Source organism: Dipodomys spectabilis, unplaced genomic scaffold (assembly GCF_019054845.1).
Source record: "Dipodomys spectabilis isolate Male_0828 unplaced genomic scaffold, ASM1905484v1 ptg000266l, whole genome shotgun sequence".
Lineage (NCBI taxonomy): Eukaryota > Metazoa > Chordata > Mammalia > Rodentia > Heteromyidae > Dipodomys > Dipodomys spectabilis.
Window position 1 is genome coordinate 3,289,748 of NW_024870943.1, and position 17,872 is coordinate 3,307,619.

At 50.8% G+C, this 17,872-nt stretch overlaps 2 protein-coding genes across 2 annotated transcripts; both read right to left on the minus strand.

Moving 5' to 3' along the window:
- Window positions 1-76: 76 nt before the first annotated feature.
- Bax (BCL2 associated X, apoptosis regulator) lies at window positions 77-8,807 on the minus strand. The gene is made up of 6 exons (XM_042700488.1): window positions 8,645-8,807; window positions 8,011-8,062; window positions 7,767-7,913; window positions 6,031-6,166; window positions 868-972; window positions 77-344 (listed from the first exon to the last, which is right to left on the minus strand). The coding sequence occupies exons 1-6, from the start codon at window positions 8,676-8,678 to the stop codon at window positions 240-242; spliced, it is 579 nt and encodes a 192-aa protein (XP_042556422.1). The 5' UTR covers window positions 8,679-8,807; the 3' UTR covers window positions 77-239.
- Window positions 8,808-10,665: 1,858 nt separating this feature from the next.
- Dhdh (dihydrodiol dehydrogenase) lies at window positions 10,666-16,728 on the minus strand. The gene is made up of 7 exons (XM_042700487.1): window positions 16,626-16,728; window positions 15,593-15,704; window positions 15,140-15,303; window positions 13,342-13,594; window positions 12,729-12,853; window positions 11,378-11,528; window positions 10,666-10,813 (listed from the first exon to the last, which is right to left on the minus strand). The coding sequence occupies exons 1-7, from the start codon at window positions 16,713-16,715 to the stop codon at window positions 10,704-10,706; spliced, it is 1,005 nt and encodes a 334-aa protein (XP_042556421.1). The 5' UTR covers window positions 16,716-16,728; the 3' UTR covers window positions 10,666-10,703.
- Window positions 16,729-17,872: the final 1,144 nt, after the last annotated feature.

A 17,872-nucleotide genomic window follows, 5' to 3' on the forward strand; every position in this document is an offset into this window, starting at 1 on the left:
CGGGGAGCCCCCCCCCTTCCCTCGCTCTCCTGATGCTAGTGTGTATAGGACACGGGACCAGAGAGTCAGACTCCAAAATGTAGACCAAAGATTTATTACCCTCCCCACAGGCCATTGTTTCCCCTCCCCAATAATTACAAAAGTAAGAAAAATGCCCATTTCCCCCCACCCCCCATTCCACCCAGAAAAAAGCCATAATTTATGCAGAAAAGACACAGTCCACAAGGCAGCTGGGGGCCTCAGCCCATCTTCTTCCAGATGGTGAGCGAGGCGGTAAGCACCCCAGCCACAAAGATGGTCACTGTCTGCCACGTGGGGGTCCCAAAGTAGGAGAGGAGGTCATCCTGGGGACAGAGAGGTCACTTCAGCAAGTCAGCGGGTGTCAGCCAGTAGGCCAGCAAGTGGGAGAGGGTGGGAGTGAGGCCTAGGGTGAATGTGGGGTTTTTAAAAACAAAAAATAATCAAGGGTTGGGAAGGTGGCTCAGTGGTAGAGCGCTTGCCTTGCATGCATGAAGCCCTGGGTTCGATTCCTCAGTACCACATACACAGAAAAAGTCAGAAGTGGCGCTGTGGCTCAAGTGGTAGAGTGCTAGCCTTGAGCAAAAGAAGCTCAGGGACAGCGCCCAGGCACTGAGTTCAAGTCCCAGGACTGGCCAAAAAATAAAATAAAATAATCAATTAACTTGGGGTACAAGGGAGGAAGAGCTCAGGGAGGGGTAGATGGCACTAATCAAGGTCACCAATCAAGGTCGGTGGGGATCAGATGAACCAGCATTATGCAAGCACTGTGGAACAGAGCCGAGCATCTGAAAATGGTAAATGTCCAGAGCCCAGGGGTCCCCGGGGCGTGGGGGGCAGGGGTCTCACCCAACCACCCTGTTCTTGGATCCAGCCCAGCAGCCGATCTCGGAGGAACTCCAGTGTCCAGCCCATGATGGTTCTGATAAGTTCAGGCACCTTTGTGCACAGGGCCTGCAGGGAGTGGAGTGGGTTAGGTGTTGACTGAGCCTGGATCCCACTGCTTGGACAGAGTGGTGCCAAGCCTTCTGTTTCCTGGCTCCTAGCTGGCTGTTTCTTCAAGCCTCAGCAACTAGGCTTCAGAAGTTGTAAACACTTCCTGGTCACTAGACTGACTTAAGAGCATTCCTCAGTGGCCTCAGGACATAAACTCAAAGGGACAGCCCAGCCCACAAGGCCTTGACCTTGAAGCACTAGTTGACTTGATCTATTTCCCTATTTCTGGTTTTCAGCTTGCTTCCTGTGTCTTCATTTTGACTCTAACTCATCTTCCAACCTCAGTGTCCAGCAAAGCTGGGACTACAACTGTATACAACCAGGCTTGATGGTCCATTGTTTTTTGTTTTTTTAACCTCATTCTATCACTCTTCCTTGACTGGGGACCTTTGTACATGCTGATCCTTGTAAGCAGGCTTTTAACAAGCCCATCCTCTCAGTCATCAAAGCTCTAGCCATGGGTAATCCTAAATAGATGCCTACACAGGAGGCTGAGATCTGAGATCTGAAGATAAAGGTTTGAAGTCAGCCTAGGTAGTAAATCCAGGAGACTTTTTTATATCGGATTAGCCAGAAAAAAGCCAGACATGGAGCTGGGTCTCAAATGGCATGGCTCTAGCCTTGGAGTAAAGGAAGCTCAGGAACAGTGCCTAGGCCCTAAATTCTAGTCCCAAGACCCCCTACCCCTCACCCCCCAAACCCTCAGGTCAAATGTCACTTTCCCAGAGATTTTCTAGACTATGTACTCTCAATCACCAGAATTCCTCCCTCAAGTGCTTATCTGCTTGCTTTCTCCTGAGCCCCCAGTTCTGTATGCAATCCCACAGCCATGGTACCTCCCTCCAATATCCAAAACCTGTCACAGCTTTTTTTTTTTTTTTTTGTCCAGTCCTGGGGGCTTGAACTCTGGGCCTGGGTGCTGTCCCTCAGCTCTTCAGCTAAAGGCAAGTGTTCTACCACTTGAGCTACAGTGCCACTTCTGGTTTTCTGGTGGTTCACTGGAAATCAGAGTCTCACAGACTTTTCTGCCCGGGTTGGCTTTGAACCGTGATCCTCAGATCTCAGTCTCCTGAGTAGGTAGGATGACAGGTGTGAGCCACTGGCACCTGGCTGTCACAGCTCTTAAAGACACCTCAAGGGCCAGGCGCTGGGAATCCTAGCTACTCAGAGGCTGAGATCACGGTTCAAAGACTCTTATTTTCAAATAACCACCAGAAAACAGGAAGTGGTGCTGTGGCTCAAAGTGGTCAAGCACTTAGCTAGCCTTGAGCAAAAGAGCCCAGGTACACAGAACTGAGTTCAAGCCCCACAACCAACAAAAAACTACATAAAACACATCAAGGAATACAGTTGTGCTGCCTAGCCAGTCTTCTGCTCTGTTATGTTTTTTCTTGCTGGTGGTTTAGTGGAAATAAAGAGTCTCACATTTTCTGTCTGGGCTGGTTTCGAATCCTAATCCTCAAACCTCAGCCTTCTAAGTAGCTAGGACTACAGGCGTGAGCCACTAGTGACTGATTCTGCTTCCCCCTTCCCCCCCAATGCTGGAGATCAAATCCAGGGTCCTGAACAAACTAAGCATAAATGTTTAAACACACACACACACACACACACACACACACACACACACACACACACACACACACACACACACACACACACACACACACACACACACACACACGGTGCTGGGATGGAACTCAGGGCTCTCAGCATTCTAGGCAAGTGCTTACCACTTGAACTATGCTCCCAACTCAGCTGTTTAGTTTTGAGACCCTACCTGGCCTTGAACTCTGGATCCTTCTGCCTCCACCTCCCAAGTAGATTATAGGCATGCATGTACCACCACACCTGGCTCATAATTCCTTTCTGGACCCATAATGGCCAGGATAATTGGTTGGGCCAATATTTTACTATACAAACCAGCACAGAGAAAAGCTAATAAAAGAATTCCAGAGACTAGCCAGATATTTGTAACCAAGACTCTACAATTACCATTTTTGCTGTACTTAGAATATTTTGTATTTTGCTAGGTCGATTCCAGGGCCTCACACATGATGAGACTATTCTGGGTGCTACTGTCCCTCACACCTCCCCCCAATTTCAAGGATGGTATGCTGTCACTTGAACTATACCTCCATTCCAGCTTATTTATTTTCTTTTTTTTTTTGGGGTCCGGTTGTGGGGCCTGAACTCTGGGCCTGGGCACTGTCCCTCAGCTCTTCAGCTCAAGGCTAGTGCTCTACCACTTGAGCCACAGCGCCACTTCCAGCTTTTTTTTTTTTCTTTGCTTATGTGGTGCTGAGGAATCGAACCCAGGGCCTCATGCATGCAAGGCAAGCGCTCTACCACTGAGCCACCTTCCCAGCCCCTCAGCTTATTTATTTTCATTTCTTTTGCTGGTTAGTTGCATATAGAATCTTGAAGACTTCTGTCCTGGCTGCTGAGTTACAGGGTAAGATCCTCTCTCAAAATCAAAAGCAAGCCAGGCACTGGTGGGTGACTCACCCCTGTAAATCCTAGCTACTCAGGAGGCTGACATCTGAGGATCACAGTTCAAAGCCAGCCTCAGTAGGAAAGTCAGTGAGACTCTTATCTCCAATAAAACCACTAGAAAACCAGAAGTGGCGCTGTGGCTCAAGTGGTAGAGCGCTTGCCTTGAGCTGAATAGCTGAGGGACAGCACCGAGGCCGAGTTCAAGCCCCACGACTGATAAAAAAAAAAAATCAAAAGCAAGGCCGGGGGACTGGTGGTTTTTTTTTTTTTTTTTGGTCCAGTTGTGGGGCCTGAACTCTGGGCCTGGGCCCTGTCCCTCAGCTATTCAGCTCAAGGCTAGCGCTCTACCACTTGAGCCACAGCGCCACTTCTGGCTTTTTTTTTCTTTTTGCTTATGTGGTACTGAGAAATCAGACCCAGGGCTTCAGGCATGCAAGGCAAGCGCTCTACCACTGAGCCACTTTCCCAGCCCCAACTGGTGGTTTTTTTTATAGGCATAATTCTAGCTACTCAGAAGACTGAGATCTGAAGATCACAGTTCAAAGCCAGCCAGGCAGAAAAATCTGTGAGACTCTTTATCTTCAATTAACCATCCCCAAACCAGAAGAGGGGCTGTGGATCAAAGTAGAATGCTGACCTTGTGCACAAAAGCTCAGGGACAATGCCCAGGACATGAGTTCAGGCCCCAGGACCAGCAAAAATAATTTTTAGGCTGGGAATGTGGCTCAGTGGTAGAGTGCCTGCCTAACATATATGAAGCCCTAGGTTTGATTCCTCAGTACCACATAAACAGAAAAAAAGCTGAAGTGGTGCTGTGGCTCAAGTGGTAGACCACTAGCCTTGAGCACAGTCAGGCTCAGAGACTGTGTCCAGGCCCTGAGTTCAAACCCCAGGACCTGTCAAAAATAAAAATAAAAAAGCTGAGCCCCGGTGGCTCATGCCTGTCATCCTAGCTACTCAGGAGGCTGAGATCTGAGGATCACAGTTCAAAGCCAGCCCAGGCAGGAAAGTCCATGAGACACTTATCTCCAATTAATGACCAGAAAACCACAAGTACTGTGGCTCAAAATAGTAGAGTACTAGTCTTGAGCTGAAGAGCTGAGGGACAATGCCCACGCCCAGAGTTCAAGTCCCACGACCGACCAAAAGAAAAAGTACAATAAAAAGTAGAATTTATTGGGTGTGCATCGGGGACAGTTGACTTCGGCCCTCTATACTATACCCACTCCAGGCTTTTTGCTGCTTAAGAGAAGAAAAGTCTCTGCTAGGAACCCTCATCCTCAGATCTCAGTCTCCAGAATAGCTGGTATAATAGCCACCACTGCCAGACTAGAATAATCTCTTAAATATTGTCACTTCATTCCTTTATTTAGAACTAGGCATTCAGGGGGCTGGGAAGGTAGCTCAGTGGCAGAGTGCTTGCCTTGCATGCATAAGGCCTTGGGTTTGATTCCTCAGTACCACATAAGCAGAAAAAGCCGGAAGTGGTGCTGTGGCTCAAGTGGTAGAGCACTAGTCTTGAGCTGAAGAGCTGAGAAACGGCGCCCAGGCCCAGAGTTCAAGCCCCACAACCAACCAACCAAAAAAAAAAAAAGAGCTAGGTAATCAGAAGACAGCCAGGGCAGATAAGTCCTTAAGGGTCTGATTGCCATTTAACTAGCAAAAAGCTAAAAGTACGGATGTGGCCCATGTGGTAGAGCACCAGCCTTGATTAAAAAACAGAGTCCAGGCCCTGAGTTCGAGCCCTCCAAAAATTAAAAATCCAACAGTCATTCCTAACTCACTCTGAATAAAATTAAGGCCTTTATAGTGACCCAACACCTTACAACCTGCCCCTGCTCAATCCACCATTCTCCTCAACTGCACTCTAACATCGATGGCTTCCTCTATAACACTCCAGGTGTGGTCCTTCCCTCCACCAGATGCCTTTTCTTCCTGATGCCCGCACCTCAGAGCATCCTTCTTGCTGTTTCCACCAGTTTTCATATCACCCATTCTTAGAAATCTTTTCTGAAGCTGGGTGCTGGTGACTCACGCCTGTAATCCTACTACTCAGGAGGCTGAGATCTGAGAATCAAGGTTCAAAGCCAGCCCAGGCAAGACACTCTGTGAGACTGTTATCTCCAATGAACCACTCAGAAAACCGGAAGTGGCGCTGTGGCTCAAGTGGTAGAGCGCTCGCCTTGAGCTGAAGAGTGCAGGGACAGCACCCAGGCCCAGAGTTCAGACCCCACGACCAGATAAAAAAAATCTTTTCTGACCAGTTTACTCTATCACCTCAGTCTGTGTTACTTCACCTCATCCCCTATCTTAGGATCTGAGCTCCAAGTGATAAGGGACCCACACTTCATGGTTCTGTGTTGTATCTGGTGCCAAGTACAGGCCCACACAGTTTACCCAGCACAGAATGAATAAGCGAAGCCAGACAGTCCACAGTGGTGTCTCCATTCCCTTCAAGGTCACTGGCTGCAGTAAGAGGTGACCCCAGGGTCTGAGGAGGGCACCCCTGAGCCCACTGCCCACCTTGAGCACCAGTTTGCTGGCAAAGTAGAAAAGAGCGACAACTCGGCCCCAGTTGAAGTTGCCATCAGCAAACATTTCAGCTGCCACTCGGAAAAAGACTTCGCGGGGGGAGTCTGTGTCCACAGCGGCAATCATCCTGCAGGAAAGAGGATGGATGCTGGGGAAGGGTGGGTCAGGTGAGGGATAGGACTTCCAGCATCTTCTCTATTCATAAGTGAAGGAAGGACTAGGAATGTGGCTTAATGGTAGAGTGCTTGCCTAGCATGCACAAAGCCCTAGGTTCGATTCCTCAGTACCACATAAACAGAAAAAGATGGAAGTGGCACCATGGTTCAAGTGGCAGAGTGCTAGCCTTGAGCAAAAAGAAACTCAGGGACAGTGCCAAGTCCCGAGTTCAAGCCCCAGGACTGGCAAAAAAAAAATAGTGAAGGAAACTGAGGTAGGACCCAGACTCTGCCAATGGGACCTTTAGAAAAGTAGAGAGGGTTGGGAATGTGGCTTAGTGATACAGTGGTTGCCTAGCATGCACAAAGCCTGGGTTCGATTCCTCAGTACCACATACACAGAAAAGGCCAGAAGTAGCACTGTGGCTCAAGTGGTATAGTATTAGCCTTGGCAAAAGAAGCGCTGGGACATGCTGGGTGCTGGTGGCTCATGCCTATAATCCTAGCTACTCAGGAGGCTGAGATCTGAGTATCATAGTTCAAAGCCAACCAGAGCAGGAAAGTCTGTGAGCCTCTTATCTCCAATTAACCACCAGAAGACTGGAAGTGGCGCCGTGGCTCAAGTGGTAGAGCGATTGCCTTGAGCTGAAAGCTGAGGGACAGCGCCCAGGCCCAGAGTTCAAGCCTCATTACCAACAACAACAACAAAAAAAAAAAAGCAGAGAGGGGCTGGGAAGGTGGGTCAGTGGTAGAGTGCTTGCCTTGCATGCATGAGGCTCTCAGTACCACATAAGCAGAAAAAGCCAGAAGTGGCACTGTGGCTCAAGTGGTAGATAGAGAGCTAGTCTTGCGCTTAAGAGCTGAGGGACAGCGCCCAGATCCAGAGTTTAGGCCCCACGACCGGCAAAAAAAAAGAAAAAAAGCAGAGAAAATGACTCCTGGAAGGAGGGTTCCAAGGTCCTGGAGAATCCCGGCACTTGGAAGGCTGGCGCATATAGCAAGACTCTCAAAACAAACAAAAAAAAAAACAATCGGGCTGGGAATGGAACTCAGTGGTAGAGCGCTTGCCTTGCATGCATGAGGCCCTGGGTTCGATTCCTCAGCACCACATAAACAGAAAAAGCCAGAAGTGGCGCTGTGGCTCAAGTGGTAGAGCACTAGCCTTGAGCTGAAGGGCTGAGACAGCACCCAGGCCCAGAGTTCAAGCCCCACAATCGACCAAAAACAACCACAACAGAACAAAAACCCCATCAATTCAGGATGGCTCACAGGATGCTGAGATCCGAAGATGGCAGCTCAGAGCCAGGCCAAGAAGCAAAAAAACTAGAAGTGGAGGTGTGGCTCAAGTGGTACAGCTACCAGCCTCATAGGGAAAAAAACTAATGAGCAGCACTCTTAGTGCTAGGCACACAATCAACCACAGCCCCTGAGGGAGGGAAGAACTGAGTCCAGAATGAGTTGAGTGGTGGGGCCTAGACTCCTAGCTCTTGTGGCAAGACAAGGATGTTGGGGCGGGGTTCCTGGGTTCTGAAGTGGGAGGGACCCTGGGTTCCAGAGGCTGGGGATCCACACCTCTGTAGTTCCATGTTACTGTCCAGTTCGTCCCCGATGCGCTTGAGACACTCGCTTAGCTTCTTGGTGGACGCATCTTGAGGCACCTGCTCCAAGGCCAGCTCCGGTGTCTCCCCACCCATCCGCCCTGCTCGATCCTGGATGAAACTAGGTTGGGAATGGAGTCGGGGGATGGGGAAGGGAGGGGGAATCAGAATAGGGAGTCACCCCGGAAATCTGCCCAAGAATCACACCTCAAACTCACCCCTGAAGCAAATGGGCCCCTGTCTTCATGATCTGCTCAGAGCTGGTGGGCCCTAGAGGAGAAAGGAAGGAGAAGAGGTGGCTGGACTCGGGGGTGCTGGGGCATGGGAGTGCGGGGAAGGAGGGGGACGACTCATGGTTCCTGGAGGAGGACAGGCTGTGGGGCCTGAGAGCCCAGGCTAGTGAGTCCCTGATGGATGGGGTCCGGGGCGGGAGCCTAGGCCAGTATCCTAGATTCTTCCAGGGGATGAAGCTAGGGGACACTTAGCAGAGGGGGCAGAGGTGAGACCAGCCCCTCCCACCAGGGCCACAGGCAGGAAGTGCCGGCGACAAGCCCGGGCCTGCCCGGGGTGGGCCTGGATCGTGGGATCCCCAGGTGGCTGGGGACCCGGGGGCTCCAGGCAGAAAAGGGTAGGGGCGCCGGAGGCCGGTGAAGGAGGAAGCGAAGGAGGGAGGGCCCGGGAGGCGGGCAGAACGCGGTCAGAGAGTTTCTGTCCCGGAGATCTGGGGGGGATCGCACGGCCCCCGACCCCACAGCCGGGGTTCCAGCGATGGCTGGCGACGGGCCTCGCCCTGCCCCCGCCCCCCGGCCCCCCGCCCCACCCCCGCCCTGCACCTCCCGCCTCCCGCCTCACCGCCTCCTCTGGGCTGCTCCCCGGATCCGTCCATCACCGCCACTGCCGCCACCGCCTCTCGCCGGGTCCGCCCGGGCGGCTGCAGCGCGCCCCGGTCACGTGACGACCCGCTGAACGTGCGCCCCACACGTGGGCGCCCCGCAAAATGGCCGCTGCCCAGTAGAGCGGGGGTCACGTGACCGCGTCAGCCGGCCGGCCCTCGGGAGGGGGTGTGGCCGCTGTCACTGCACTGTCCAATCAACGCCTTCCATAGGAAAGCTGGGCGTTACCCATGCCGGGCTCCGCCCATCGACTCCCACCCTTTACTGTCAGTTGCCCCTTTTTATGGACTCAAGCTTTCACTGACGCGGTCAGTCCTTCATTCCTTCATTAACTCGTGCATGTATTTGTGCACAATCTGTACAAGCGTGTGCCACGGCTGGGACACTCAGCATCCAGCCAAGACAATCACAAGAAACTTCTGAGTGGTTCTATGTGTTAGCAGCAAAATGAACAGAAAATGTAGTGCAAAAGGTGTAGAACTAGCTCAGAAGTGGTGGTTCACTCCTGCAATCCCAGTATCAAGAGGTCTGTGAATTCCAGACTAACGTGGGCTATATAGTGAGTTTTCATCCAGCATGGACGACCCAGCAAGCCCATGCCTCAAAAAGAAAACTGAAGGTGGTGGGGGAAGGTGGGTACCTATGGCTAGCTACTCAATAAGCTTACCTACTCAAGAGGCTGAGAAATGAGGATTGCAGTTTAACGCCAGCCTGGGGAAGGAAAGTCTTAAACTATGGTGGTTTGTATGTACATATGTGTAATATTCATTCAGCGGTACACATAAAATGGGAAGTTTACTGAAATTACTCTGAGTGTGTGTGTGTGTACTGTTTATGTGATGTTCTGTGCTTTTGTTGGAAAACAATGGAGGTATCACGTGATTTCCAGCCTTAGGGCAACAAGGATATGTGTTTTATTTTTCCCAGTCGTGGGGCTTGAACTAAGGGCCTGGGGGTTGTTCCTGAGCCTCCCAAGGCCAGCACCCTACCACCTGAGCCACAGTGCCACTTCTCACTTTTTCTGAATAGTGTATTGGAGATAAGAGTCTCATGATGGAGCTGGGAAGGTGGCTCAGTGGTAGAGCGCTTGCCTCACATACATGAGGCCCTGGGTTCGATTCCTCAGCACCACATAAGCAGAAAAAGCTGGAAGTGGCCCTGTGGCTCAAGTGGTCGAGTGCTAACTTTGAGCTGAAGAGCTGAGGGACAACACCCAGGCCCAGACTTTAGGCTCCACAACCAAAAAATAGTCTCATGGAGTATCCTGCGTGGGCTGGATTCCAATCACGATCCTCAGATCTCGGCCTCCTGAGTAGCAAGGATGACAGGCATGAGCCACCAGCCTGAACTCTGGGCCTGGGCGCTTTCCCTCAGCTCTTCAGCTCAAGGCTAGCGCTCTACCACTTGAGCCACAGCGCCACTTCCGGCTCTTTTCTATTTGCTTATGTGGTGCTGAAGAGTCGAACTCAGGGCCTCAGGCATGCAAGGCAAGCACTCTACCACTGAGCCACCTTCCCAGCCTGAAATGTTTCATTTCTATGGATAGAATTTCCAACAGTTTATGATTTGAGAGAAGAAAGTTTCTCAGTGAAGAAAGCAAGCCAAGGAAAGAAATTGTGTTTCCTGTTTGGCTTTTGTTGGCTTGCTTGCTTGCTTTTGTCAGTACTGATGTTAAAATCAAGCCTTAGATCAGCATACAGGGCTCTAATGTGTACCAGAGTCTCACTTCCTACCTGTGTTGAGTGCCTGGACACTGATCCACTTATTTTAGGCTTCCTATTGTAGCAACTGCACACAACTAGAGGTTGAGAAGGGGTCTATTTTGTGTGTGTATATCAGTAAATGGCTTGAACTCAAGGCTTTGCAGTCCTTTATCTCCTGCAGGTGTCTGCAGGAGGGTTGTCCTCACCCCTCTCTTCTCTTCCAACATCATTTGAAAAAAAGTAAGCTCCTCCCCAAACACCACCAACATAGACAATCTCTACAGAAACCATGTTTTTATTTATGGAGGGCACGTCTCAGTATTTGTCTTGGGGGAAAGTGATTCCAATGGCCTTTCTCACCTCTTCAAGGATGTCAGCCAGCAGCTCACTTTCTGCTAGAGGAATCACAGGACTTTCCTTCAGACCTGGAGGCAGGAAAGAGAGAGCGAGAGGACTGAGAAGAAAAAAACAGAAGCCAGCGCTGGTGGCTCATGCCTGTAATCCTAGCTACTCAGGAGGCTGAGATCTGAGGATCGCAATTCAAAGCCAGCCCAAGCAGGAAAGTCCATGAAACTCTTATCTCCAATAAACCACTCAGAAAACCGGAAGCGGTGCTATGGCTCAAGCGGTAGAGCACTGGCCTTGAGCTGAAGAACTGTGGGACAGCGCCCAAGCCCAGAGTTCAAGTCCCACAACCGACAAAAAAAAAAAAAAGAGACAGAGACAGAGAGTGGGAGGGGAGAGACAGATTAGGGAATGCTCCTAACCATACATTGAGACCAAAAGAACTGTGGGATTCTGGATTCCCAGAGTCCCATGGCATAGGCATACACCAGGGTTTAGGTAGATGGTTGTCCTGTGGCATTGTGGGAGATGTAGTTCTACATAGCTAGGGGAACTGGGAGTATTTAGGGGACTTGGGTGGAACCCAACGTCATCTGGCTATGCTTACTCTTCCTCCCCTCCAATGATATCCACCAGATCCTTACCCTTGCGCAGACACTCTCGGATATGTTCGGCCTCATAAGTCATGCCTGTCCCATTTATAAAGTTGTACACCTTGTTTGGGACTTCTGGCAGGGGGAACTCCTTACGCACACCATTCAACACCAGCTCTGTTGGGCACCAGCTTTTCTGAATCTGGAAGGATTAAGACATAGCTCTGCTGCCTGGTGCCAGTGGCTCATGCCTATAATCCTAGCAACTCAAGACATTCAGATCTGAGGATCATGGTTTGAAACCTGCCCAGGCAGGAAAGTCTCACAGACTCTTTTTCTTGTTGGTTTTGGATCCGGTTGTGGGGCCTGAACTCTGGGCCTGGGCACTGGCCCTCAGCTCTTCAGCTCAAGGCTAGCGCTCTACCACTTGAGCCACAGCACCACTTCTGGCTTTTTTCTTTTTGCTTATGTGGTGCTGAGGAATCAAACCCAGGGCCTCATGCATGCAAGGCAAGCACTCTACTACTAAGCCACCTTCCCAGCCCCCTCACAGACTCTTATCTCCAATAAGCTATCAAAAAAGCAAGAAGTGGAGCTGTGACTCAGGTGGTAGAGCACCAGCCTTGAATGCAAAAGCTTCACCCTGGTCTTGAGTTCAAGCCTCAGGACTGGCATGCACATGCATACACAGACACAGCAGTTTCTTCTCAGGCCTAAGGATACTTGATCTATCAATACATTAATGCTCAGGCAATCCCCCCTCCCAAGCATGAACATCACAGCTGTCAAAAACAGAATCTGGGGCCGGGCGCTGGTGGCTCACGCCTGTAATCCTAGCTACTCAGGAGGCTGAGATCTGAGGATCTCGGTTCAAAGCCAGCCCGGGCAGGAGAGACTATGAGACTCCTATCTCCAATAAACCACCAGAAAACCAGAAGTGGTGCTGTAGCTCAAGTGGTAGAGCACTCGCCTTGAGCTGAAGAGCTGAGGGACAGCGCCCAGGCCCAGAGTTCAAGCCCCACGACCGACAAAAAAAAAAAAAAAAAAAAACAGAATCTGGGCTGGGAAGGTGGCTCAGTGGTAGAGTGCTTGCCTCACATGCATGAGGCCCTGGGTTCAATTCCTCAGCACCACAGAAGCAGAAAAAGCAGGGAGTGGTGCTGTGGCTCAAATGGTAGAGCGCTAGCCTTGAGATGAAGAGCTGAGGGACAGTGCCCAGGCCCAGAGTTCAGCCCCCACGACTGGACCCCCCCCCCCACAAAACAAAACCAAACAAACATAGAATCGATAGCTATGGGTTGAAAACTGGCAGCTTCAGCTCATATCCAACTCCAGTAGCCATAATCACTCTCTGATTGCTCTTCCTCCACGATGCCCCACAATAGGACCTGTGGTACCTCACCTGAGCCATGCCCTTGGTCCCGCTCACGGACGCTGTGTTGGAGAGCTCAGCAGTGATGCTACAGGTGAAGCTAGCGTGGACCCCTCCTGGGTACTGAAGCAGCACACTGACAGTGTCATCCACACCTGAGTGGAAGGAAGTCGCCATGAGGGCAGGGTTGGCTTGCTAAGGGTATGCCGTCCAGGCCTCAAATCTTGCCTGTGGAACTTTGGGCTGGAAACTATACCTCTTAAGTGGAAATGAAAAAGAATAAAAGGCCACAATTGCTGGGCACGGATGGCTCACGCTTGTAATCTTAGCCACTCAGGAGGTTGAGATCAGAGGATTGCGGTTCAAAGCCAGCCTGAGCAGGAAAGTCCATGAGACTCATATCTCCAATTAACCATCAAAAAACCAGAAGTGGTGCTGTGGCTCAAGTAGTAGAGCCGAGGCCCAGAGTTCAAGCCCTATGACTGACCAAAAAAAAAAAAAAAAAAAACCATGAGAAGGGCTTTTGAAAATACCTACTAATCTGATGTTTTTAGATGGGGGGAGAATTGTTTCTGCCTTGGGAATCTCAAGGAGAAGTTCATGTCTACGTTCCCTCCATCAAATAGTCCAGTACCAATGGTACCTGTCTCATACAACCGTCCCACAGCTGAAATCTTCTCAGGCCTCTGCCCATTGAAGACCATGGAGATAAACTGGACACAGTAGATACCCAGGTCCAGCAGGCTGCCACCAGCCTGGGCTGCATCTATGGCCCGAGGTACATGGGTTAGATTAAACCCGAATTCTGCCCGAGCCACTCGAAGGTCTCCCACAATTCCCTGGGCCAAAGCAGACTTCAGAGCATCCACAGCAGGAAAGAATCGGGTCCAAATGGCCTGCAGATCATAGAGGGAAGAAGAAAGGACAGGGAAAGGGTCAAGACTCAGATGAGGCTGGGAAGGTGGCTCAGTGGTAGAGTGCTTGCCTTGCATGCATGAGGCCCAGGGTTCGATTCCTCAGCTCCACATAAGCAGAAAAAGCCAGAAGTGGCACTGTGGCTCAAGTGGTAGAGTGCTCACCTTAAGCTGAAGACCTGAGGGACAGTACCCAGGCCCAGAGTTCAGGCCCCACGACCAGAAAAAAAAAAAAAAAAAGACTCAGATGAGCTGGGCACTGGTGGCTCACACAAGTCAACCTAGCTACTCAGGAGGCTGAGATCTGAGGATCATGGTTCAAAGCCAGCTTGAGCAGGAAAGTTCATGAGATTCTTATCTCCGATAAAGCACTCAGAAAACTGTGAGTGGGGCTGGGAAGGTGGCTCAGTGGTAGAGCGCTTGCCTTGCATGCATGAGGCCCTGGGTTCGATTCCTCAGCACCACATAAGCCAAAAAGAAAAAAGCTGGAAGTGGCACAGTGGCTCAAGTGGTAGAGCACTAGGCTTGAGCTGAAGAGCTGAGGGACAGTGCCCAGGCCCAGAGTTCAGGCCCCACGACTGGACCCAAAAACAAAAAAAACAAAACAGAAAACTGGGAGTGGTGTTGTGACTCAAATGGTAGAGCACTAGCCTTGAGCTGAAGAGCTGAGAGACAGCTCCCAGACCCAGAGTTCAAGCCCCACAACCAACAAAAAAGACTCAGATTAAGCTGTCCACCTTGCTAGGGTCGCAGTCGTGTGTGTGTGTGTGTGTGTGTGTGTGTGTGTGTGTGCGCGCGCGCGCGCGTGTACATGTGCACATGCATGCATGGCAGTCCTGGGGCTTGAACTCAGGGCCTAGAGACTACCCCTGAGCTACTACTTTTGCTTAAGGCTAGCTAGCTAGAGCTTGAACCACAGTTCCACTTCTGGCTTTTTTAGGAGTTCATTGGAGAAAAGAGACTTGTGGACCTTGCTGTCCAGGCTGGCTTGGAACCATGAACCTCAGATCTCAGCCTCTTGAGTAGCTAGGATTACAGATATGAGCAACCAGTGCCCAGCTGGGATCCGAGTCTTGGTGGGGTACTCACTACTCCCAAAACTCCAAAAGGGGTCCCCCTCTCTTCCAGAGCATCGTAGGTCCCATTTGAACCCTGAGTTCAAACCCCAGTACTAACATTTATTTTTTTTAAGTCTTTTTCCCTGAAACCCTTAGGTCTTGTTGGCAATTGTCTCCGTCTCCTCTGGTTTGCCAGCTTTCCAAAGCTTTTTTCTTGCCAAACAATTCATCCTGAAGCCAAAGGCCTGCTCCAAGTGGAGAGGAAGAGATTTGGGGCCCAACTTTCAATACGTGCTGCCAAGGAGATTCAGCCACATCCGGTCAAACACACTGACCTGGCTCTGTGTCTGCAGCTATCTTAACCATTGGCAAATTCCTGCATTCCTCCAAAGAAATGATCAGTGGCAACAATCTTTAGTAATGGCAAGCAGTGTTGTGCTGGGCATTAAGCAGGGCTTTCTAACCTCACCTCCATAAGGAAGAGGCCTCGGGATCGAGCCTCGGCAACCATCTCCCGGACTTCTGCAGCAGTCACACCCATGGGCTTCTCACACAGGACAGCCTTGCCGGCTGCCAGGCAAAGTAGCACGGTATCCTTGTGCTGGGGGTGCTGAGTACCAACATAGACTACCTCTAGAATGGAAGGAAGTCTGGAAGTCAGCAGCCCTCTCCACCAAAGACCCTGCACAGGACCCAAGTCATTAGGGGCCTTGCCCCAGCATCCCTAGACTTTCACAGGAAGAGAACCAGTCAAAGCCAACTTGATTACTATATAGTGAGACCCTTTCCTAAAAAGAAAAAGAGTGGAAAGACTAAGCTAATGTTATCACTTCAGACAGGTACACACTTGTAATCCTGGCAATGGAAAATCTAAGGCCTCTCTTGAGGTCTGCTCAGCGTACATAGTGAGTTCCCCACTCACCCACGTTGGGGTCCTTGGCCAGTTCCGCATAGGAGCCATAGGCTTTGGGGATGTCGTGTTTTCTGGCAAACTCCTTTGCCCGGCTCAGATCGCGCGCGGCCACTGCCACCACCTGGAGGGGAACCAGGGTCAGACTCAGAAGCTTGGGCAGGTACAGAAGACAAATGGGTGGGAGGCAGGTAAGAAGGGAAGGCCCGGGAGTGAGGACCTTCAAGGTGAGAGGGTGCAGCTATGGGGGATGTTTCTCCTGGATACTTGATTCAGGGGAGTGGTCTGGGAAAGACGGCCTAAATCCCCTAAGCTCTCTAGAATGATTTCTTGTTACCTTAGCACTTAAACCAAGACCCTCCCCTGATCAATTTTTGTTTTGTGTGCTGTTCCTGGGGTTTGAACTCAGAGCCTAGGCACTGTCCCTGAGCTTGCTTCCTTTCTTTCTCTCTCTCTCTCTTTCTTTCTTTCAACGTTTTTATTTTTATTTTATTTTTTTGGGGGGTCCGGTCATGGGGCCTGAACTCTGGGCCTGGGCGCTGTCCCTCAGCTCTTCAGCTCAAGGCTAGCGCTCTACCACTTGAGCCACAGCAGCACTTCCAGCTTTTTTCTTTTTGCTTATGTGGTGCTGAGGAATCAAACCAGGGCCTCAGGCATGCAAGGTAAGCACTCTACCACTGAGCCACCTTCCCAGCCCTCTTTCTTTCTCTTTCTCTCTCTCTCTCTCTCTCTTTCTTTCTTTCTTGCTCAAGGCTGACGCTCTACCACTTGTGCCACAGCTCCACTTCCAGCTTTTCGCTGGTTAGAGATAAAAGTCTCAGGGACTTTCTTCACATCTCATCCTCCTGAGTAGCTGGGATTACAGAATGAACCACCAGCGCCCCACTGACCCTCCCAACTTTTAAGGCCCCAGACCTCACAGGACAGAGGAAGAGAAGCCCTCAGGGAAACCTTAGGGGTCCTCTCCTCCCCTCCTCCCTCAGTCCCTGGAGGTCGCCCCGACCTCGGGCTCCCCCCCAAGGAGACAAGGGCTTGGATGGCGGACCTGGTGGTCGGAGCGAGGAAGCGTGCCCAGCACAGTGGTGAAATCGCTGGCTATGAGGCCGGCTGACACGATGCCCCAACGCAGCGCCATGGTGGGAGGGTACTTGGACGCGAAAGGCCACGCCCCCTAGGGCTCCATCGACGTTTCTCATTGGCTGAAAGCAAAGGGACGAAATTGGGGTCCAGTGTCCCATTGGATAAACACGCTACTGGGTCCTGCCTACTGTGGGCGTGGTTGTCTTGTTTATCAACTCCATCCACCCGAGTGGGGACGACGGGACCTGGCGCTCTCCGCTGAAGACGGAAGCAATAACAGCATAGTTACAGACGATTACTATTTATCAGTTGGAGGAAGGCCACTCGGCCGAAGAGTGAGGCTTATCTTAAAAAAACAAAGCAAGTCCAAAGGGCGGAGAGTACGGCTCTACTAACGTTGGGGAAGGAGGTTAATCACAGCCTTAGAAGAAAGGAGAAAGAAATATCAAAAATGATTGAAATAATTATTAAGGGCTGGGAAGGTGGCTCAGTGGTAGAGCGCTTGCCTTGCATGCATGAAGCCCTAGGTTTGAATCCTCAGCACCACATAAACAGAAAAAGCTAGAAGTGGCGCTGTGGCTCAAGTGGTAGAGCGCTGGCCTTGAGCTGAAGAGCTGAGGGACAGTGCCCAGGCCCAGAGTTCAGGCCCCACAACCAACAAAAAATAATTATTATTATTAATATTTATAATATTAATATTCAAGTTAAGTGCTTGACTTTTCCTAATTTCTTTTTTTTTTTGGGGGGGGGGGTCCGGTTGTGGGGTCTGAACTCTGGGCCTGGGCGCTGTCTCTCAGCTCTTCAGCTCAAGGCTAGCGCTCTACCACTTGAGCCACAGCGCCACTTCGGGCTTTTTTCCTTTTGCTTATGTGGTGCTGAGGAATCGAACCCAGGTCCTCATGCATGCAAGGCAAGCGCTCTATCACTGAGCCCAGCCCCACTTTTCCTAATTTCTAAAAAAGGTGTAACAGATCTGACATCCTGGGTCCTTTTTTACTTTTTCTTGTGTTTTTCTTTTCTTTTTGTTTCTTTCTCTCCCCCCTACCCCAGCCCCCCAGTAGTGGGTCTTGAACTCTGGGCCTGGGCCCTGTCCTTGAGCTTTTCAGTTCAAGGCGAGTGCGCTACCATTTGGGTAACACCACCACTTTCGGTTTTCTGGTGGTTTATTGGAGATAAGAGTCTCATGGTCTTTCCTGCCTGGGCTGGCTTTGA